The sequence below is a fragment of the Manacus vitellinus genome, unplaced genomic scaffold, assembly GCF_001715985.3.
Source record: "Manacus vitellinus isolate BGI_N305 unplaced genomic scaffold, ASM171598v3 scaffold_4_pilon, whole genome shotgun sequence".
NCBI lineage: Eukaryota > Metazoa > Chordata > Aves > Passeriformes > Pipridae > Manacus > Manacus vitellinus.
This window is the reverse complement of record NW_021940604.1, coordinates 11,292,948-11,316,525: the sequence shown is the minus strand read 5'-3', so window position 1 is coordinate 11,316,525 and position 23,578 is coordinate 11,292,948. Positions and strand designations below refer to the sequence as shown.

The 23,578-nt window shown below is 41.4% G+C and overlaps 1 protein-coding gene across 1 annotated transcript in view; it reads right to left on the bottom strand.

The window, feature by feature from the left end:
• The window catches only part of SLC2A12 (solute carrier family 2 member 12), a 35,149-nt gene extending 11,799 nt beyond the window's left edge, over window positions 1-23,350 (bottom strand). The window contains exons 1-2 of the mRNA XM_008923837.3: window positions 23,034-23,350; window positions 14,027-15,346 (exon numbers count right to left, since the gene is read on the bottom strand). Coding sequence (XP_008922085.3) covers window positions 14,027-15,346; window positions 23,034-23,148 — 1,435 coding nt within the window. The 5' untranslated portion in view covers window positions 23,149-23,350. The remainder of the gene's footprint in view (window positions 1-14,026; window positions 15,347-23,033) is intronic.
• Between the last annotated feature and the right edge of the window lie 228 nt (window positions 23,351-23,578).

Genomic DNA, 23,578 nt, shown 5'->3' with positions numbered 1-23,578 from the left:
CTCTGGCAAAGGCTTTTGCAGCAATTCCAATGAAAGAAATCTAGGGGGCTGGCAAAAGTGAGGGTTGCTTAGACTGGAAAGAAGAGAGTGTGAGAGGGAGTTTGTCCTTTTCCAAAGCAGATAAAGGAGGTATGACACACAAAAGGCGGACTGGAACTCTGCCCAAGATTTTGTGCAAGGGGCAAAAGACGATCGTGACTGGCATAAAAAATCTATGATTTTGCTTAATGAGAGCTGTCTTTCTGGCTTTGCCCCGTGATATGAGACTGAAGTGGTTGCTCAAAATTAATAACTGGCAAATATAGACCAAATGAGCAGCTGTATTGCTTTGCAGAGCGTGTAAGCTGCCAGCGGAGTGCCAGCCTGACAGTCATACCCTGTATGCGCACATTAAAAGGAGTGGAATTGCTATATTGCTTGAGAGAGAGAGGAGTAGGAGAAGCCTCAGCTAACCTCATGCCTTTGGCTGCATCCTGGCAAAGGCAATAAATATGTTCATTAATTCTATGGCTTCCAAGGTGCTTCTCTCCAAGCGGCTTTATGACTACTGGTTGCAAGACACTTGATACCATTGATGATCTAAAAGGAGTTGATGTGGTGTGGCAAATCTAAATTATTTTTCTTTCCTTCTGGTACACTACAATTCTGTTTCTAATGGTTAAGCCTTTAAGCTGACTCCTTGCAATAACATTCTAAGGACAAGTGGGATTTAATCCTTTTTTCTATGAGGCTCTATCAGAATATATAAAAATTTTCGCCCAGTGTTTGTACTATTTGCATCACTACCTGATAGACAAGCTGAGAACTCACATGTGCTTTTTTAAGGAACCTCAGTGGACCATTGAAATCACCCTTCACTTGTGCCTCCTCCAGTTTATGCAAGAGGAGAAGGAGGGTTAGAGGGGAAGAGACTGATTCCAATGCATTAGTTCCTTCCTGTTTTCTCGGCCACTTGAGAAGGAGAAGAGTGAGATGTAATTCACCTCTGATTTTCCCGAGCCATCCTTCCTCCCTTAACCTTCTCACAACTGTAGGCCTGCATTTTTAATGCCTTTTTTACTATTTGAATTTTCGTCTCCATGAACTTGAAAGAAATATAATGTCTCATATGGACTTTCCTTTTTAGTGCAAGCTGTTCAATATATTCTTAAATCTATACTGCCCATTTTCATCTTGACAGAATAGTCACAAACATGAGCTTTCTTAGAGACAGTGATTCCCATCTGAAGGATTACCAGACAAGTAGTGATAGATATATAAGGATCTAGAAATGGTAGAATTCTCTTAGTTAATGTGATCTGTAGCCCATCTTGCCCCCAAAGAAGTGCTCAGCATCAAATCTATCAGTAGGATTGTCCTGGTTTCAGCTGGGAGAGAGGCCATTTTCTTCTCAGTAGCTGGTACAGTGCTGTGTTTTCAATTCAGTATGAGAATAATGTTGATAACAGACTGATGTTTAGTTGTTGCTAAGTAGTGCTTATTCTAAATCAAGGATTTTTCAGTTTCCCGTGCTAGGTTTCCCATTCCCAGTGAGCAGGTGCACAAGAAGCTGGGAGGGAGCATGGCCAGGACAGTTGACAGGAACTGGCCAAAAGGATATTCCATACAATACAGCGTCATGCCCAGTATATAAATGGGGTGGAGTTGACCAGGAGCCACTGATCACTGCTCAGGAACAGACTGGTCATTGGTCAGTGGGTGGTGAGCAATTGTATAGTGCATCACTTGGTTCTCTTGGATTTTATTCCTCTCTCTCTTGCTTGCTCCCCTTTTCATTACAATTATCGGTATTGATAATATTATCATAATTATCATTAGAATTATTTTTATATATTCTCTTGTTTCAATTATTAAGCTGTTCTTATGTCAACCCATGAGGTTTATCTTTTTTTTCTGAATTCTCCTCCCTGCTGGGTAAGGGGCAGGGGAAGGAGTGAGAAAACAGCTGTGTGATACTTAGTTGCCAGCTGGGGTTAAAAAAGAAGGATGCATCCCAGCTTTACTGTAGGCAGATATGTAATAGTCTGTACCTCTTTTCAGGTACCCTAATAAAAGTTTTTTTCAACCAATGTAGGAAATGACAATTCTGTTTGCAACTGGATATTAACAGCCACTGTCTCTCTCTCTCTCTCTCATCCTTTGTTATGTAGACTCTCAAATTCTCCCATCAAGGCAGAACAACTTGCAGAGCAGCAAAAGAAAAAAAAGAAGAGAGAAAAAAGGAAAATTTTAGACAAGCTTTCAAGGGAGAATGTGCTTATTATAATAAATCACCTACTGCCATCCAAAAAAAGGCCTTTTAATTAAAACCTGAAATATGTATTCCCATTTGTAGGTGTTTATTTGTTCAGAATATTGAATTGAGGATAATCCTTTGAGGCATTTGCAGAGGAATGACTGCAGAAGCCAGAGGCTCTAATTCATGAGGAAATTGTACATGAATTAGTTTGGCTTATCACATGTTTCACTTCTAAAAAGTATGCAGAGGAGAAATTACCCAGTTGGGTGGGGTAAATTAACCTGTTTTTCCAGTATCCAAGGGCTAATGTTGGTCCTTGATGGGTTGCACAGCTGAAAAAACTGTTGGGACACAGCAGGTGGGAGGTAAATTTAGGCCTTTGCTCTTGCAGAACAGAGATTTGTGTGCATGCTTCACAAAACTCCTGGTAGATAGGTAAGCAACCTTTTACAGTAGTGACTTATTTAGTGAGAGGCCTGCAGTGATCCAGTCTTTTTAAGTTCCTCACTGGAAATTGCTGCTCAGGCTTTGCTTTTGTCGCTGCCAGAGTAATGCAGGAGGAAGGTCTGAAGGCTCTGTGTTCAACCACCACGAAGTGGCTTTTATGTCTCCTCCTTTCATAAGAGTTTTCTGCAACTATAGTTGATTTTCAAAGGCAACCAGAAGCTGGGTGCCCTCCTGTGTTCCCTTTCCCTTTGAGAAAATCTTCCCGGTTTTCCTCACAGAGCTCAATGTGACACAGAAACTCAGATGCCATGGGAGAAAGAGTCTCCTGACTTCATGCACTGACTTACCGTGCTCTCTGTGCTTTGGCTGCCAGTCTCACCTTCCTCAGCAGTGCCAGTAAGTTATGTGATTGATTGCACATTTTTACCTTTATGGCATAGTTATTTTCTCATACTTTATAATACGTGTTTTAGTTTCATGAACTTTACAAGTGAAATAAGATACTGACTTTGCACTTAAGTCCTACTGCTGGTTTTAGTTTTTGCACAAAACTGACCCAAGATCAGTTTGCCTCTAAAAAATTTCTCCCCAGCCCTTTCTCCCAAAGGAAATTGGATTTTATGAAGCTTGACATATGACCTGGAAACTTTTTCACACATTTCAGTGTCACAATGATCTTCTCCCCTAGAACATGGTTAAGGAAACAAATGTAAAAGCTTTCACCGTCTTGTATATGATTATCAAAGAACCCTATTACTTACTGAACGCTTAAATTCCTAAATTTGACCTACAAAGTAAGGAGGGCAAATTTGGCTAATGGTAAGCAGTCTTGACTACCATTCCAAAGCTTGTACAAGAGGATATGCGAGACTCACTTGACAGTGCATCACTTTACAGAAGATAATGTCCCTGTGGAACAAAAGAGGATTGTTAGGCCCAGTTACTAGTTAGAACCACAGCAATATTAATTCTCTGGGGTTTTTTTATGAAGTGAGTCTGGAGGTAAAATGCCTTATTTTGACCAGTGGCTACTAACTAATATGAGCTGAACTTTAAAACTATGCCTAATTTTAAGCACAGGTACCATTCCCCTTAAGAAGTGTCTTTGTGTCAATGGGTTTATTAACATAGCACTGTTAGAAAAGAGATATTTAAATAATCCAGAGCACCAGGATCATAACACTGACTCAAATCCTCATTTAAGGGGAGCATAACGTGCCAAACCACAGGTAGTCACATACCTTTTGTAGGTAGTTACCTACCTTTTCTAGGTAGTTCTTGGAGGGCCAAATTGTGTGCTCACAACAGCAAATTGAACCACTGTCATTGCAGAAACACAGGAATACTGACTGGGGCATAGTGTTGTCTCTCCCTCTTTTCACAGTAGCAAGGGCTCTGTCTCTCAGAAGGCAGATCCCTTGTCTTGATGTACCAAGACTTTCCCTCATTAGCATACTTAAAGTTATGAACAGGAACACAGATGTCAGTGAAAATGGTGTCACTGATTTTAGGTGTGCACCTCAGTATATAGTTTAAATTCAGGCTCTATAATAAGAGAAATATAATAATATATATTAAAATAAGTAAGAAGCTCCCATTGACATTTCCATGTCTCATTATTGCAAAAGCACTTTTTCCTTCTTATTACCTTTTTGACACATTAAAAAGCCCTCACACTTGTAGGTTTTATGAAGTTAGATAAGATAAACCTATTTGTCTGGTATTTTGGAGAACATCTCCTGCAATTTGAAATCCTATAATTAACACCAAACTATTCAAAAATATCTTAAATATCACACTTCACTACTACCAATCAGCCTGTGAAAAGGCAAACCAATTCCTGGGGCTTTAGATAAATTTTGTCTGGGGCAAGGAAATAGAGAGAAGTGGGAAATTCACAATCCTTGCCTTATTTTTAATTTTGGCATGCCTTGTCTTTCTGCTGCAGCTGGGTAGTATAGACACAGTGTGAAATAAAGGCCACATGGGGCACCATTTGAATAGTACAGGAATGATGAACTAGATAAATACTAGGAGTGTATATTCAAACCACATGGATGCATGCATTAAAAGATGATTCAGTACAAATAAACAGTGCTAGGAATCTTGTAATAAAACAAAGAATCCAAGATTATTTTTTGATTTTCTAAAGCAGGACTTTCTGTACTATTTCTCAGGGAAATATGCACATTTCCAAGGTTTATTATCCTGATTAAATTCCAACAAAACATTTAAGCACTTGCTTGCTTTTGAACACTTATTTAGTCCCCACCACTATCCCATTTTCCAGAATAAACTGCAAAAAAACTCATAAAATTGATGCTGCTCATTTCTGTGAAATTTAAGACTAGGTCACATCTGCTCTGAAAAATGTAGAAGCTCAAAAATAAAACATTGCAAACAAATGTCACATGAGGCAATGTTGAGTATGAATGTCTGTTATAGTGCAGATTCATGTGCGCTATAAATTAAAACAATAACTACATGTTTTGTAAAAGCCTTAAATATTGCTCTAGTATCAAAGATATTGATGTGAATTCTAGACAACCAAATTTTGTACCAGTGTTTTCCAAGCTAGTGCAAGGCCATACAGCTTACAGTATTTCAAAACACAGGAATAGCCAACGAAATCCATGGAGGGTCAGAATTTCCACACTGACAGTTCTCATTCCCACAAGATTCTCCAGTTTCAGATTGAACATTTGGTGGCCAAGATTAAGCCCAAGAGCATTAAGGGGCAGAGAAAAAGCAGTCCTATGCAATTCGTATTTTAAGGGTGGCAAGAGATATGACCTCTGTGATCGAGTCTCTGGGCTGTTCAGTGTCATATGAAACATATGTGAAACCAGCTGTTCTGGGTTTTGTTACAGATGCATTTAATGACTGAGGTGAAAGACACATAAAAGGTTCAGCATTTAACTGTGCTAATGAATCATGCTTTAACTCAGGTAGCCAGTTAATCTAACAATCACAGGACCAAAGTCAAGGGATTAAATTTGTGCAGTTCTTTGGGCTTTAGGGGAGTGTTCCAGCTCTGGGTTTTGGCTTGCTCAATACAATAAAATACATAGAGAAAAACCACCACAGACCACATAAGATTGCACAAGAAAGACGATGAATTGAAGGCAGACTTACTTCCTTCTTCACCTCTATGGATTTACTTTTTGTGTGAACCCTTGAGCTTTCTTCCATCCTCCTTGATCTTTCTTACCTGATCCTTTTTCCTTCTTCCCCACTGTCCCCAGCATGGGTTTAAAGCTGCATTTAAATTACTCCAACAGCTTAGAATAAGATGTAGAGAAAACAAGTGGGTTTTTACATGGGAATAGAATAGAATAGAATAGAATAGAATAGAATAGAATAGAATAGAATAGAATAGAATAGAATAGAATAGAATAGTTTGGTACAAAGGGATCTACAATGAATATCTAGTCCAACTACATGAACACTTCAAGGCTTACTAAAAGTTAAAGCACACTATGTGTGGAATGCTATCACACAGTTTAATTTAGCTTCCTGATCACCCTAAGGTCCCTTAATAGCCAGTGAGGAAGGGAGCATTGTGCCAAAGGAGAGGTCACAGATTTCACAGAATATTCTGAGTTGGCAGGGACCCACAAGGATCTTCGAGTCCAACTCTTAAGTGAATGGCCCATATGGGGATCAAATGGGTATCGAACCCGCAACCTTGGTGTTTTTAGCACCATGCTCTAACCAACTGAGGCAGAGAGCAGGGGTTTGAAAGCCCCCCTTGGGTGGGGAAAATATTTCCCTTTGTTGATTATCTGAGGAATCTGGCTCCTGCATCAGTTAGATTACCAAACCTGTCGAAACATCTGTTCCGTTTTAGGTATAAAGTATGTCAGTTTTAAAGTATTCATTCAAGCTGATATAAATTCAACTCAGATATACTTAATATGGCAAGTCTGCCTAGGTTTAAACTAGAAACAGACATCTGTCATCCTAAACTAGTCTTTCATCAGTAAAAATTTCCTCCTAAGATTTGCCCTCACTAGGGACTTGTCTTTACTGACTTCTCTGCATGAGTTTTGTTCCACACAGGTTGACAATCCACACAGAGAGCTCCCACAGCAGTGAGATGGTACATCACAGTAGAGCATAGTCACTGCACCTTCTTGGAGGGACTCAAGCTGGGTCTAGACACAGTCCTGGGTCCTTCACATGGGAGAAATTTAATCAGTGTGAAACTAGTAAATCAGGAAGGCAGGCTTGGTGGTCTGCCACCCTTCCCTGCACCAGGATTATACAGGTGCTCAGAAATGAGGCCCAAGCATGCAGGTTAGAGCTGAATGGAAATCAGAGACAAAAAGCCTTTACCAACAGGTAACTCAGAAGGAAAGCCAATTCCCTACTGAGCTTTGGTGGTTAGAGCAGGTTTCCTGATGAAGAAAGTGACCGTAGGGACCACAAGTCCCTGACCTAGTCACCTGTGTGTATATCCTTTCTTGTGTCTGCTCCAACAGCTTTAAATCTGACTGCTAGCTTCAGCCAGGGAGCTGTTGGTGCCTCTGCATCCCCCACAGAGAAAGGAGGGAAGAGGAGCAGGAGGAGCAAATGCAGGAGGAGCTTCAGTCCAAGGTGGCTGTGAGTCAGTGGCTGAGAGTCCCTCAGGGAGACACCCTGGGGGGAGCTGCCGTTCCCAAAACTGCCCCTCATTTTGTGGGTCCTGTGCTTGCCCTCCCCTAGTACATGGTCTGCAGATGTGCTTTGCAAGGTCTGGACCTCACAGCCCTGGGCACTGGTGGGTTACTCCCACAGCCAGCTGGTCTCCTGTTTTGTGGGTAATGTGCTCACTTCACAAGTTAAAAGGAAAGACTGCTGGGAATGAAGTAATGAGCATGCAAATTTTTTCCAGTTTTTCAATCACAGATATTCACCTGATGGCTGAGGCTAGTAGATAGTCACAGAGGGCATAATACCTCAATATGAGAAGTCTTCCCATGGGTATTTAATTCCATTCTTTAACAGGTTTTTATCAATAGCAAAGTACTCCCCATCCTACAAGCACCAACACATGGGAGCTATGCTTCAGTGGGACTGCAACAGCTATGTGGAAAAGCAGGGTTTGCAGTAAGCTCTAAATCCCTCCTCCAAGACTCTGTTGTGCACTTATATGTTGACCACAAGTATGTTAAAAATATATTTTAAGTTTTATATCTACATGGATGGGTAAATGTGGTATTTCTTTATGCCAGCTCTGAAACTCAGAAGACATTTCTCCAGCTGCAGACGCTGACTTGCCTTGGGTGTGTTGTGGCCACAGCAATCTCTGTGCAAAAAAGACTGAGTGTTTGGGGCATCCCTGCAGCTCTGAGATGTCATCTGAAAGAGAAACTTGTGATGGTCTACAAGAGAAGAGCTCTGAGACTTTGCCCTTGGCTTTGAAAAGCCACATAAAACTGGCAGCTGCTCTAGGACATAAAGTAATAGAACATCCTCAGTCACAGGTTGTCAGAGACATAAATATCTTTGGACTTTATACATCTAAGTGATTTTTAGGATGATGCATGTCATGAAATTGCTCCTCAGTCCCACTTGTAGGTACTTTTGTTGATTTGCATCTGCACGTTCAGCATGAACTGCTGTGAAGCCAGTGGAGCTGAAGTGATTTGCTCCAGCAGATTACCCCAAGGTTCAGTGACCAACTGCCTAAATGTTTTTGCAGTTATACAGAAACTCATTTAAAGGACTGACAGAGTTATAAGAGCTCTTTTGTGCAAGGTACCACTGCCATACATCCAGTCCAAATGCATGCATTTGACATCCCTCTCTCATTAAAAGTGTTCCCCATTCCACAGAAAAAATCCCTGTGATATGCATGGATCCCCTTGAGCTTAACTTCCAAAATATGTGTAAAGAGGTACTGCTCAAGTCCTATTTGGCCCATTTGCTTTTAATTTCCTAGAACAAATTCAGAGTGGAAAAACAGATGCTCAGTTTGACCCGGACTCAGTTTGCATTACTTACTTGTCACCCTAAGTCTTGTTGGAGCCACTCTGATTTCTGTTCAATAAAGAGGAGTGTCTCTAGACCACACTGCATCCCTGCAGTGTGTGTGCAACTATCTCTCTTTCAGCTACTTATTAGTGAGATCACCCCATGAGACCTTCTCACTGAGGGGATATACGGGAAAATAGAGAGGAAAGTTGTCCCTAGTTAGTCTTTCATGCTAAATGGTGCAAAAGGAGATGATCAAGGCAGAAAAGCAGATCTTTGGTAACAGGTGCTATTTGACACCTGAATCTGAATTTTGTTCATCAGGTCCATGAGAAAAGTAGCAGGGCTTGGGGCACCCACTCTGTTTCAGAGAGGCTGGACCTGCCCTACAGTTAACTGAGAGAAATCTCTTGCACATGCTCCACCCAAATGCAGGAATCCCACACTTACAGCCTTTACTTTGAAAAATAAGTCTGATGCTTCAGGAGTTTGGCTTTCTTGGTTCCTGCATCTCAACATGTTGTATCGCACAACAGTGATGAGTGAAGGAGTTGACACCTCTTTATGAGAAAGGACCTCTACTTTTTGCGCCTCACGTGGTTTGAACAGAATATTTGACAAATGAGATGCTCTGAAACTACTTCAGTTAACTCTGTGTCATTTAGTAAGTGGTCATGCATGGTCATGGCCATGACTAAATTTTTTCAGTGTGTCCTTTGTATTAAATTAATTTCCAGGATCACATTGAACTTTTAGTTTGGGTGACAAATTGCTGATCTACCTCCTCCACACTACACTCATCTCATTAGCCTGCAGTCACTGATCCCTATGAAAGGCATAGCAGTATTTCTGTGAGGCTCAGATTTCTCCTGTCCCTCCGTCCACATACAGCAGGTTCCAATGCTTCTCCTCACAAACATGTGCTGAAAACAATGAAGAGCCTCTCTCTCACTCCTCACCCTTCACATGGCAGCCAGGGAGTGATGAGGGAGCTGGCGGAAGAGCTCGCCAAGCCGCCCTCCATCATCTACCAATTAGTCCTGGCTCACTGGGGAGGTTCCAAATTATTGGAAGTTGGTGAATGTCACACCGATCCACAAAAAGGGCTGGAAGGATGACCTGGGAAACTACAGACCTGTCAGCCTGACCTCAGTGCCTGGCAAGGTTATGGAGCAGATCATCCTAAGTACGATCCCACAGCACCTACAGGATGGACAAGGGATCAGACCCAGCCAGCACAGGTTTAGGAAGGGCAGGTCCTGTCTGACCAACCTGATCTCCTTTTATGATCAGGTGACTCACCTGGTGGATGAGGGGAAGGCTGTGGATGTGGTCTATCTGGACTTCAGCAAAGCCTTTGACACCATCTCCCATAGCATACTCCTGAAAAAGCTGGCAGCCCACGGCTTGGACAGGGGCACTCTGTGCTGGGTTAGGAACTGGCTGGAGGGCCGGACCCAGAGAGTGGTGGTGGACGGTGCCGCATCACTAGTGGTGTCCCCCAGGGATCAGTGTTGGGCCCAGTCCTGTTTAATATCTTTATTGATGGTTTAGATGAGGGGATTGAGTCCACCATCAGCAAACTTGCAGATGACACTAAGTTGGTGGGTAGCGTTGATCTGCTGGAAGGCAGGAGGGCTCTGCAGAGGGACCTGGATAGGCTGGAGAGTTGGGCTGATTCCAAAGGGATGAAGTTCAACAAGGCCAAGTGCCAAGTCCTGCACTTTGGCCACAACAACTCCATGTAGTGCTACAGGCTGGGACAGAGTGGCTGGAGAGCAGCCAGGCAGAAAGGGACCTTGGAGTTTGGATGACAGAAAGCTGAACATGAGCCAGCAGTGTGCCCGGGTGGCCAAGAGGGCCAATGGCATCCCGGCCTGTATCAGGAACAGTGTGGCAAACAGGACCAGGGAAGTGATTCTTCCCCTGTACTCAGTGCTGGTGTACTCACCTGGAGTACTGTATCCAGTTCTGGGCCCCTCAGTTCAGGAAGGATATCAAGGTGCTGGAGCAGGTCCAGAGAAGAGCAACAAGGCTGGTGAAGGGACTCGAGCACAAGTCCTATGAGGAGAGGCTGAGGGAGCTGGGATTGTTTAGCCTGGAGAAGAGGAGGCTCAGGGGAAACCTCATCACTCTCTATGACTACCTGAAAGGAGGTTGTAGCCGGGGGGGGTTGGTCTCTTCTCCCAGGCAACTATCAGCAAGACAAGAGAGCATGGTCTTAAGCTGTGCCAGAGGAGATTTAGGGTAGATATTAGTCTGGTCTAGTAACCATGGTGGTAGTGGATCAAGGGTTGGACTTGATGATCTCAGAGGTCCCTTCCAACCCAGCTGATTCTATGATTTTGTGATTCTATGATTCTTTAGGGCTCTGCAGGCATCTTTCCCTGGTGAGAATGGTTGATCCTAATTTGACCTTTCTGATACACAGATAAAGGTAACTCAAGACAAACATGGGTGTCAAGTAAGTCCCCTCAGCCAATGACTGCCTTGAAATGCCTCACCCCAGGAGAAATGGCATGTGCTGTTCTGTGACATGATGCAACACTGATTTGTTGCATCTACAAAACATCCTCATACTTGTGTGAAATTGAGTGTGAACAAGCAGTTGAATCGCAGTTCATCAAACATAAATAATCTGAAACAAAGCAGCAGAAATACTCCTTTTATCTTGTGTATGATATAAATACAGAGCACCCTAGAATCAAAAAATTGACTAAGCAGATGATTGCTAGTCTGTGAATTCTTTTGTAATGCAAAAATTACTTTTATCTCTCACTGTCTATTTTTGAGTGCCCATCATTGTGCTGCCTGTGTGCTTTGATAAAAGGCAATAAATATATTTAGCATATGCTCAGTTCATTAAAAAAAAAAATCAGTCTACTTACTGTAATTTGGAGACAAAAGAGAAATCATGGAAAAATACAACATCTGTAAATGTCTGCTATGTATGGACTATAACTATCTCTTTGGCCAGAATCAAAAGATAAAATAAAAGGGTAAAAAAAAAAACCAACAAAGTAATTAAAAAGAAGATGATAGAGCTCAGGTTGTGTGATCTGCCCTCTGAAGAGTGTGTAATTTCCTATTGGTGTTACGTAGATTCTTCTTTATCCCCACAGAATGTAATACAGCATGGACTCAAAATAGTGAATCCGTTCCAGAAATGGCCTTGTGGGATGGAGGGAAAAGAAGAAGATCTTCTCTGCTCTCTGTCCAAAAGATGCTGATTTGATCTATAAAGAGGCACATCCCCAACACTGCCTTTACCTTAGCCAGGCATACTTGCAGACATTGGATGGAGTATGAGATTTTTGCACTGAAAATATAGCGGTGCAGGGATTACAGTGCTTCTGTGCTCAGGTGCCCTGGGCACCGCCTGGCCACAGCAGCCAGCAAGTGCAGCCTCGCTGCCTCCTTCCTGTTGCTGAGTAGACAATGATGAACAGTCTGGTCCAGACCACAGCCCAGATTTAGAGATGAATAACATAAACATGTTAAAATTGTTTGCTTTATATAAGCAGAGGAGCTCATTTTTTTTCTTTACACTAAGATAGATTCACTGAGGATAAGAAAGATAGGCTCTGAAAATGCATTCAGAGATTTGGGCTCCAGGCAGCAGATGTTGTTGGCTGTATATGACACGCAAATTATAACCGTGCATCTCAACCCAGATTATTTAACCACAATAGAGCCTTTGCAGATTCCAACAATCTCTTGGTACTTAATCACTTGCATTTTCTATATGTTGTAAATTTTAACTGAATAGTGTACTTTCAAAGGCATGGAAATGCTTTGAAAGTACTTATCTGCAATTTGAAATACCTGTATGTCTCCTAGACCTGGCCTTCACTTGATAGGCAAATGCATCTGTCAGATAAAATTGCCTCACTGTGGCTTTATCATACACAATTTCTACATGCTGGAGCTGAGATGGTGTCTGTTCCTTCCCATTTTCTGTTTGAAAGCGTTTGAGCTTTCAAGTCAAGAAAGAGGTCAAAAAACAAGCACTGGCCTCAAAGATTTCTCAGATCAGCCTGGCAAACACATATCAGTTTTTGTAACCCTCAAGAAAGTAGACATCATTCTCATTAATTGTACATTAGCCCAACTCAAATGACTAGGAACCCATTTACAGCCAGGTCAACAGGAAAGCAGATTTCAACAGGAGGCCAAGACTGAATGTGTGACCCTGCTCTAAGGGTCGCTAAATGTGTGTTTGAAACACCCAAGTAAAATTCAAGTAACATTTTCTTTTCAGGGTTTCTCCCCTGGTTTTAAACCTATGTCATCAAAAGCAGAGTAGCGCTAAGATGATCTTCAAGGAAAGGAATAATGCTGCAATAACACAGTCAAGCTTGCTGCTCCAGCAATGAATGCTTATTTCACGCTGCTCTCCCAGTGAGTAATGTTTTAAATAAACAAATACTGCAGGGAAGTTGCTGTTAGTACAATTGTAAGGTTGTATCCTTGTGGCAAGCTTTTTATCATGATAGTACAACAGGAGTACAGTTTGTTTGCAAGGCAAGTTTGAGCCAAGGTGCAAAAGCACATAAACTCTGTTAATAAATAATGGACTGTGTGCATGTGGGTTTTGCAGTATGGCTTAAAAAATCAACCCCTTCAAAGAACAATAATATGCAAGTGCTATCGAAACAAAACAAAAGAAAACGGAGAGATTTAATTTCTAGTCCCTTGGAATGACAAACATTCTGTTCTTCTCTGAAGAGAATGGGAACTGTGCAAGTGTGATGGCAGGTGCAGAAGTACCTTAGCTGTATAGTGACATGCCTTTGTGTCCTTCCACTTATGTTGTTCAGCACAGGTAGAGGCCATAATATTAGAATTTGCTCATGATTTATGATACCTTGGATGTCTTTCCTATATCTGAAGACTATTACATAGTCAAGGGGACAGATTCTCAGCAGGACTCAGGCATGCTGGTATTTCATGGATTTGATGATGTCATACCATACAGAGGTCTAGAGCCTATAATTATCTTGGGTTTATGAGTTAGCATCAGAAAATACCTACATATTAATCTTCCCAACGTAAGGACACAACAGACACAATGAGGAAGGATAGCCAGGGGCCCCATAATTTTGCTGTACGAAGCCCACAGCAGTTATTAACTTGACTGAAGAGGGAGTAATTAATTTCACAGAATGGAAGGTAGATTAGGTCATTGGCCTTAATGGACAGGACCTCTTTCTAAAAAATACACCCCAGGCCCACCAGAGCGATCTGTGACAATACCAGAGCATATTGGCAGAAAACACTGCTTTGCTCAACTTACTATGTAATGCCAAGCTGGGCATGTCATCCCAGCACTTAATAATGTAAGTAAATCATTACAAAGAGTTAGAAAAATGAAACACTTACTTGGTCCAAGACCTATGGAAAATGCAGCAACATAAACAAGCAGGCTGGCCAGTGAGAGCCATTTCAGGACAACAGAAACCTCCCCACTTTCCATGTGAGACCCTGCTGTGCTTTTGCCTCCTGGCAATGCAGTCCTGTTCAGTTCTCCTGTCCTGGCAACATCTGGGCTTTTCTGTGCATCAAATGATGATCTTTCTGTTGAAGTCAAGCTAGCAAAGAGGTCCTTAAGACTCCCATTGGTGATAGTGAAGTTTCCTGGTCTCTGGAGAAAGAAATCCTCTGGAGATTGTCTTCTACAGACACTGGTGAAATTCACGTGTATGTTACGGTTCACTAAGCCCATAGTGACCAACGATACTGCCATAACAGAAGAGCCAATACACAGAAAAGTTTTACTTCCAATTTGATCCACAAAAACTGTGGCTGGGACTGTACTAATGACTTTTACTACTCCAACTCCAGTAGAAGCCAAGCTGGCAGCTTCATTGCTCTGGAACCCAACTGACTTCAAAACAGTCGATGCATAAAATAAAATGTTGGGTTGCCCAGTTGTTTGCACAAAAAAGACTAGAGTGAGTCCTACCAGCATTCGGGCTCTCATGTTGTTTTTTGAACGAAACAGGTCCAAGAGACTATACTGATGTTCATCTTTCAGGGAAGACTTGATCACAGTAAGTTCTTTAGTAGCATCTGACGTTTCCCGTAGCCTCTCCAGTACTTTTCTTGCAGCTTCATCGTTATTTTTCATGACAAGAAACCGAGGACTTGGAGGAAGGAAATACATGGCAATAGCTTGCAAAGCACCTAATGGAATCACAAGGCCGAACATGTACTTCCAGCCATGAGATATGCTGGCAAATGCATAATTTGAAATATAGGCAAAGAGAATGCCTATCACAATCATGAGTTCATTTAATGATACAAGGAGGCCTCTTCTGTGCTGTGGGGCAATCTCAGCAATATAGACACACGTCGCAATTGATGATAATGATATGGAAATACCTATGGCAATCCGTCCCACAATAAGTATCTCATATGATTCATAGGGCAGTAAAATCAGACTCCCCAACACAAGTAAAGAAGATGCAATAATAATAGCAAGTCTCCTTCCAAATCTGTCTATTAGAAATCCACCAGTAAGGGATGCAAATAGGGCCCCAAAAAGCAGGGAACTTACAATGATTTCCTGCTCTTTGCAAGAGAGTGCTAATATGCTGCTTATCTGAAGAAGAGCTCCAGAGATAAGGCCCAACTCATAACCCATCAGAAGTCCACTTATGGCAGCAATAGCAGAAGATAGAAAGGTAAATGTTCCACAACCTGAAATAAGAGAATAAAACACAAAAACTTGAAAGAGTGACTTCTGTAACATTATGACAATTAATAATAACTTTATTTGATATACCGGTTTAAAAAATCTATTTGTAACTTCTAGGCAAAGCACTTAAGTTCCATACATATTCAGCAGCAGTGGTGACACAAAAAACTACTTCGGGGGAAAAATAAGTAATTATATAAAATCCTCTTTAATTTTAATGCTTTTGGGTACCTTATCTTCCTGATCTGAAGTCAATAAAGTTTTGATCAGGTCCTAAATAATCAAACCTTCTGCTTCAGAATATCATTGTAAAAAGCAACATTTATATTACAGCCTTTTGGTAAGAAAGCAATTTTTGCCTTGAGATATTTTCAGTGTTTTTTCTGTACTGAATTGAAGAAGTCTCATCCACCCAACTACTGTACCATGGGCAAGCAAAGCAGTAATTTCCCATCCAAATTGCTTCAACCTTGACTTGAATAAGTAACAAGTATTCCCTCACCACTTATTAATTCCTTTGCTTCACCTGAGGATGCTATGAAGGCTGCTGGTACAAGTGTTTTTATTTTGCCAATGGAGACTTATTCAATGAGCACCAGTTTGATCCAGAAATATGGGATAATCTAGGGAAACCAATCTATGAGATACAAACTCATGAACTTTCTGAGCTTTGCTCATCTCTAATCTCGAATTCTTCGGAATATCAGGATCAAATATTTTGCATAGTTTATGACAGCTATAATGTCAGGAATAAGAAACAGATGGTGAAAACGTAAACCAAATGGAGATTATATGCCTTTGAATGTCCACTTTAAAACAAACTCATTTTATACAACTGTGATTCATTGTTTATTGTTACAAGATAGACTTGACTGATCATATTCTACTAACTGTGAAGCCTTTTGCACCCTAAACCTTGAGGAATATATCAGTTTGTTATTATTGGCCTTGTTCTTTCTCCCAGCATGATTTTCCTCTCATCATGATGTTGGCTGCCAAGCAACTAGGAAAAGAGTAAATTGACTTCTGACTTCTGCTTAGTTAGAGAAGTAGGATGTGTCTGAGGAGAGGTAGCTTTTGCAGCATAACAGAGTCCGTATTTTAGTTAATTATCCTGGAACAAGTACTTTCCAGCCAAGCCGGAAAGTGGTATATGGTCTAATTGAAAATGATACATACAGTTTGTTTATTTTTAGCTTATTTTTCTAAGGCATTAGGGCTCTTTGATCATGTGCACTGCCTGGAGTTCCTTGCCAGTAACTTTTGAGCACATTGGCAAGGATCAGTCCCGTTTGACAAGAGGATATTACATTTCGAAAGCAAATCATGAAAAGAGAGGAGGAGAGTAGCCCTAGCAGTACATCTGCACTACTAAAATAAACACTGCCAGAGCCCAGGCCCAGACCCTGGCATGTGGCCACATACCCTACTAAATTTCTGGCATGATCCCTGGCCTGGTTATGCCCCAAGCCACCTCGTGCTCCCCTAGCTTTTCCCAGAAGCAGTGTGAGCCCAGCATCCCACCCTGCAGCTGCTCCACAGGCAGATGGGTTATTTTGGAGAGTAGCACAGTATAACTGTGTGACTATAAGTGCTGCCTCCAGGATCAGAGGAGATGTGTAAGCCCATTAAGTCTATTAAAATAAGTATCACATATTAGTTCTCCTAACTTTGAGCCAAGCAGAAGCCAAACAGCAGCCACCCTGAGATACTGAGCACACCCAATGCACCTCAACTCACTCTGTCACTGAACTGGTGTGGCTCGAAAACCAGAGAGAGATAAGAGATAGGAGAGAAGCACGTGGTTTTGTCATGATGGGCCATAAGGACATGGGGGAAATGGGAGTATTATGAAAAGTCTTTCAGAAGGTGAGGGTGGAGGGCAGATGGAGGTGGGACATCTTGAAGAAAATACCAGAAACAAATTTGCAAAATGCTCCAGTGATGGAACAATCTTTTTTTATATCGGTGTTGTCCATATCTGTATCATGTCTAAAGCTTTTTCTTCATTTATATCTGCAGTATCTGAGATCAGTTCGCTTATTTTAGATAGAGGTTAGTGCATGGGTTAGAGTAAGGTCCTGCTGTCCTTACTTCACACATTGAACAGTAATTCAGCAGAAGTACTTCTAACTCCAGCTAAGCTGCTTTGTGCTACACGTGCTCCATCCTCCAGTGCACGCGTGCAATATTTGTTTTATCATTGCAAAACTAATTTCTCCTTCCCCTTTATAGTCTTGACTTGCTTGCTGGCTGTATATTATTAGATGTAGAAAATATACCCGTCCAATGAACCCTGTTTGGAAATCAGGGCTGATAACAATACAGTGTTATGCTGAAGGAATGATCTTGGGTATCAGAAGTGAAACAGCTAATTTGATCACAGATCTGCCCGAACTACTGTTCAGTGATGGTGTTTGTGCTTTCTTGGATATCTTTGTATTTTACGTCAATGAGCCACATAGATTTAACATAAGATTTTGCCTCAATTTGCATATTATGAAGGGAAAAGAGACCATTGTGGTCATCCAGTCTGACACTCATGAACAGCATAACATAATCCTTCAGATACACTTAAAAGACACTTTATTTGAACTAGGTGACTTAAAATATTCAGCTTTGATTTAAAAATTGCTACTGATTGAAAACCAATGACTTTATGTCATAAATTGTCTCATTAATTGCTTTCACTGTAAATTATTTCTAGACTTAATTTCTGCAACTTCAACTTCCAGCTATCAGATCCCATTCTCCATTTCCTTGCACTTATCTGTGGTTGCTAAGTACAAAGTTATAGCCTGTCATTGAGTCATCCCACAGACATCTCCTTTATTAGCTACTTAGCCTGTGAGGCTTTATAAGTTTACCAATCCCTTAAGTATTCAAAACCTTGTTCTCTGAACTTTATCCAGATCATCAGCTTCTTCAGTAAATTCTGATTTGGAACCAGTGTTCCTGCAGTGGTTGCACAGTGCCAGATAGGAATTTGACATAATTATCCCACTCCTGGTGGACATTTCCCTGCTTGTCTAAGGATTGTCACAGCCATGTAAAGGAGCTCATCTTCTGGCTATCCTGCAGGAAAACCAACTTCTTTACTGACTGGGTTCTTTCCAAAGCACTGCCTTTCCTTTAAATAGGGCCTGCCTTTTTGCATCCTAGTGAGGAATGCAAATCACTTTACATTTGTCTGTATTAAAATACATAGAATGGGTTAAACTTACCTAACTGTGAGAGATCTGCAGCATCCCTAGATTTCTTTTTAAACTAGTTGCAAAAAATAGGCACTTCTAGATGTCTGAATTAAGCTGGATGCCTATTCTCTCTATTGTCTATAAAAGGCAACTGTGCAGCTTGCTCAGATGCAGATGTCTAAAGTTAGCAGAGAGGAACCCCAGACAGCACATTCACTTACAGTCAGCAGGCCAAACCATCCAGATTGCATTCAACCAGTGAAATATCCCATTTATTAATCACCCATCACCTGTATCACCCACAAATAATCTGTTATTATCTTCTTCCAAGCAATTGAGAAAAAATGTTTAGTAACAGAGGGACAAAAACTGAGTTTAAGGCTCTCCAGCAGAAACACAGCAGCATGGACAGTGCTCCCTATTGATACTTTGAAGTCTGTGTTCTGCATAGCTTTTAATTCTTTAAATGTGCGAGCGTCATGTTTGTATGGTTGCAGTTTCTGCATGACAGCGCCAAGTCAAATATCTCAAGAGAGATATTTGAACCATCAGCATGGTTCTTTGCAATTCAGACTGTGCTCTCCTCAGCCTGTGGTCTTCAGATCACAGCAACCAAGATGATTATTTGTTTTTAATCTGAGAGGCTGTACAAGCTGGATGTGGAGCTTGGACACCTGGGAATTTGACAGGGAAGCATTCAAGCCCATATATTTCTTGCTTCTCCAAGTAGAGCAACTTGATCAATGTCTTAATGTTTCGTTAGTTTGTTTTAACTTGGTCAGCTGGTATCATTCTTCATGTATCCAGTGACACTCGCCCACAGTTGTATAGAAATGGTGGAGGGCTGTAAGTAGAGCACCTCTGAGTGAAAAGCAGATCCTGATGTGATGCAGGGGGAAACGTTGTCATTCTTCATTGGCAACAGCAAACTCAGCAGTTAAGTCGGTATCTCTTGTCCCTCACAGCCACTATTCTGCTGAGAAACGTCCTTATATCATTATGAGGTTTTGTTTTAACTGATGTACCCAACACTTGCCTGCTCTTAACTGCCTGCTGAGTTAAACCCTGAATCTCTGCTCAGTTTTCCTTCATGGCCTTCCTCTAGGCAAAATTGCCTCTGACTTCAGCATATGTTTTCCTTTAACTTTTCCAGATAAAGCATGTTGCAGTAGTTGTATTCACAACCCTTTTAAGTGTCACTTCTAATGACGTTGCTGGCAGTTCTTAGGCATTCCTTTTTTTAAAAAAAAAAAAGTTTCTTAAAAAATATATATATTTCTCTTATTTTTATGAGATGCCTGCAAAATACATGGCAGTGGGCAGCCCAGGGGAATAAAATATTTTAATGATGGCTTCCAGAGAATTTTCTCTTTCTGTCTGCCACAAACTCCATGGCTAACGGGTGTGTGACTGGTATGTGACAAGTGATTCGAAACTCTATTCTCTAGTTTCCCCATGTAAACAAAGTGGTTTCTCACAACTGTTATTCAAGTCAAAAGCAGCACTACTTGGCAAACAAAACCTATCTTTAAGAACATTCACTGGAAATGTTTATGCTTGGTTCCTGAAAACGAGACCAAGTGCAGTTGTAGTATAGCGTAGTGTACTGCTGATGAGGCTGGATGGGGCCAAGCAGTAAGGGTGTGCCCCTTTACTTATTTTCAGTCAGATATTTGGGAAAATAAAGTCCTTCCAAAGGTACAATATTTGATCTGTGCATGTATTTTATGGGCATTATGGATAAATGATCAGTGCCAGGGAAGATCCACAATCAAGCTGAGCTGGGAAACACCACTCTTAACTCACCCCGTGTGAGGGAGAGGTATGGGAAAGGTGCCTGGGAGCCCTTTCCAGCTCAGTTTTGCAGTAGTACACTCCAAGTTAGGCCAGACACTGATATTTCTGTGATGTAGTTTTTCTTTCTTTTCTCCCAAGAGATCATGCAGTGTGCATAAAGAAAACTACTGAGCTGCAGAGGAGGGGAGATTACTTTATGTAACCTGTGCAAATATATCTATTTTGATAGGAGGGGACTCAACAATCTCTTCCACCATTATACTTTCTTCTGTTTACTTTGATTTAATCTAAGGTGAAAAATGCCTCAGTTTGGTAGGGAAGGACAGTTTTCTGGAAGGTCAAATATGTATTCTTTAAATCCGTGGAAATTCTTTGATCTATTTAGACATTTGGAAGGTGAAATCAAGCTCTGGTTAATACCATTAACCAGAGGTTAATGTCAACCACTGGTTAATAAGCTCAGATTAGAAAACCACAATGAGTTGAGTGCATTGCATAGATATGAATCCACAGCATGGAATCTCCTTTTTTCCATAGAACAAGGTATCTACTTTTATCTGTGGTAGATCTTAAAACATCTTACAACTGTATCTGAAATTTTTAAGCTATCTTTAACAATATATTTCTTTTCCATCTGAGTACTGTCTGACATACAAAAACTTTGTCTTTCCAGGGAAATAGTACTTAAAATTTCCCACATTGTCATTAAAGAAGATTTTGCTAAAGTTTATAGCAGGTGGATCACATTTTTTGTTTTTAGGATAAATATTTATGGCATGTATTGGGCATTGCTGCATAATTAAATTGTGGGTTTGCTTCTCATAAGGTGATTATCCTATTTTCATATTATCATGATCTCTGTTGCACTGTCACAACCACTTTCTCTGTCTCATTCACTTGTCTGGTATAAAGAGATACATTACTCTCTTTATCTAGTCCAAGGCCTGAGCTTTCTTTAGATCCGGTAGCTGCTCAATAGGTGCATTTCTCCTATTAGCTAGGACACATCTGATCTAAGTGGCCATCTAGAAATCTGTCACAGGATCTAAAACATTTGGCCAACAAGACCCTATGGGATGAAAAAAATGGTGGCTTTGAGACAAAGCTATGTTGCAAACAGAGCTGGAAAATCTCAGAAAATATTAACTTTACCCAAAAATAGTAAGGGTCATGTGGGATCACAACCATTTGACAACCCAAGTGTGAAAGGCAAACCCAAAACAAATATTTTGTAAATTGAACTAAAAAAGGTGGCAGAAGAAAACTAATGTATCACACATTTTCACACATCTAAATTCCTCTGATGGTGGAAAGCATTGTATACATTGTACAGCATAAGCGTGATAAATGTACTTTGTGAATAATATTCAATTTCATGAACAGAAGCCCCTGGCAGTGATGGAAAGACAGGGGATGCACATGCTGGACAGACCCACCTTGACCATGTCCTCTCTTACTGCTCTGCCATGTATTTTTATTATGTCAACAGACAGCCTGATCCTTCATTAAATGGCATTTGGGCTTTGATTTGTTAGTTTCCTGTGAGAATTGACAAGTTCTTTTAATTCCTAGCTAGGTGATTATAAATTCCTCAGGTTACTGATTTAATTTTTCAGGGTAATGTCAAGTGACTAATTTGCACATACTCTTCTAACCTTAGCCCTTATGCTGCAGAAACTTTGCTGTTCATTGTAACTGCTATGCTTCCCTTTCATAAGGCTATCCTACAACCACCTGCATTGCTCCTCTCAGTCCCTAAGGTAATGATAAATATTTCTGCACATCTCCTGGCTTTCTGTTCTTGATTAACCTCTGCTTCCAGGTATCAGGAGATGTTGCTTGCTGATCATTATTACACTTCAACAAAGCATTTGTGCCTATGGTATCTGAACATTCATGGGCTAGTTAGTTCATTCAGTACTAAGTGAACAAAACCTGCTTGGGACAGTAATTTCTGGCTTATGACCATGTTGTGCTGTTTGGGTACAGCTGTCTTGTGGGTGAGAAATATCATAATTCTGGGGCATTTTCCCCTTGATCTTATCATCAGTGAAAGAATCTAAAGATGCAAACCCATGCTGTAGCTTAGAAAAGGGGGCTGGATAGGACAGCAAAGATGAACAGCTATAAAATTCAGCTTCCGGACTAAAAAATGTTCTGCAGAAGAAATGCTACAGTTGATGTTTGAAGGCATCAGCACAGAAACCCTGTTTCTTCCTGAGATGCTAAGGAAGTAAAACCAGGAGGTAGACCCTGTCCCTCTCCCTTCTACTGTCTCCCTTCATGAGCAGGTGCAGTGTTTACCTGGCCCCCCTCCACTCACTTTGGTGAAAAGGGCTGAATTGCTCCCAAGTATGCAAAGACCAGAGCACCGTTGTTATCTGAGATGGCAACGGGTTCTCCTATTTTTCAGGTGACTGATCTTCATAAAGGAAAAGGATTTACACAACAAACAGCACATGCACAAGCAAGAGGACCGAGGCCTTTTAGGGAAAGTACCACATAAACCTTCATTCAAAATTCAAGCTGGCAGTCCCGTTCCTTACTCATATGTTCCCCTCTTGCACTTTCAGAAACTGAGACAGCATATCCTGACAGTCCCTTGGCTTCATGGGGCCGTTCTCCCCCAGTCCCGAGCACTAGCTAGGTGAGCAGCTGCTACTGGCCAACAGCTGGCATTCAGCTCTTGTCACCTTACCTGTTGCAGCTGGGAGCTGGCGGCAGCTGCTGCCCTGCCTCCTCTCCTCATCCTCCCCTGCTCTCATTGTCTGGCTCTGTTGGCTGAGGTCCTCCGTGCTCTGCCCAGTTACCATCGCCACCCCCTCTGCACCTTGGGCAGGAGCACTTCACAGGGCAGCGATCCTTCCCCGGCCGGCCAGGAAAGTGCAGGTTGTTTTCCTCATGGCAACAAGTTGCTGAAGCTGGCTGAAACCAAATGCAAACCACAAAGTGGTTTGTGAACAACTTTGTTGCTATTTCAGAAGGCTTTGCCCTTTGCAGTGACACAGGCTGTTGCTATTCTGGGGAGCCTATTGCAGGCGAGGGGAGGGCCCTCTCTCGGAAGTGGTGGTTTTGCCTTTTAACAAATATTTGGAGACATCAGACTTTCAGGCACAGCTCAGTGTACATTCCTTACCCACTCACTTATAAGATCTCTCTCCCTCTCTGCCTTTTCCTCCTCTCTCTGCTGTTCATATGCACAGGTTTTTAGCAGAGAAAGCACACTGAAGGGGAGGGTTTGAA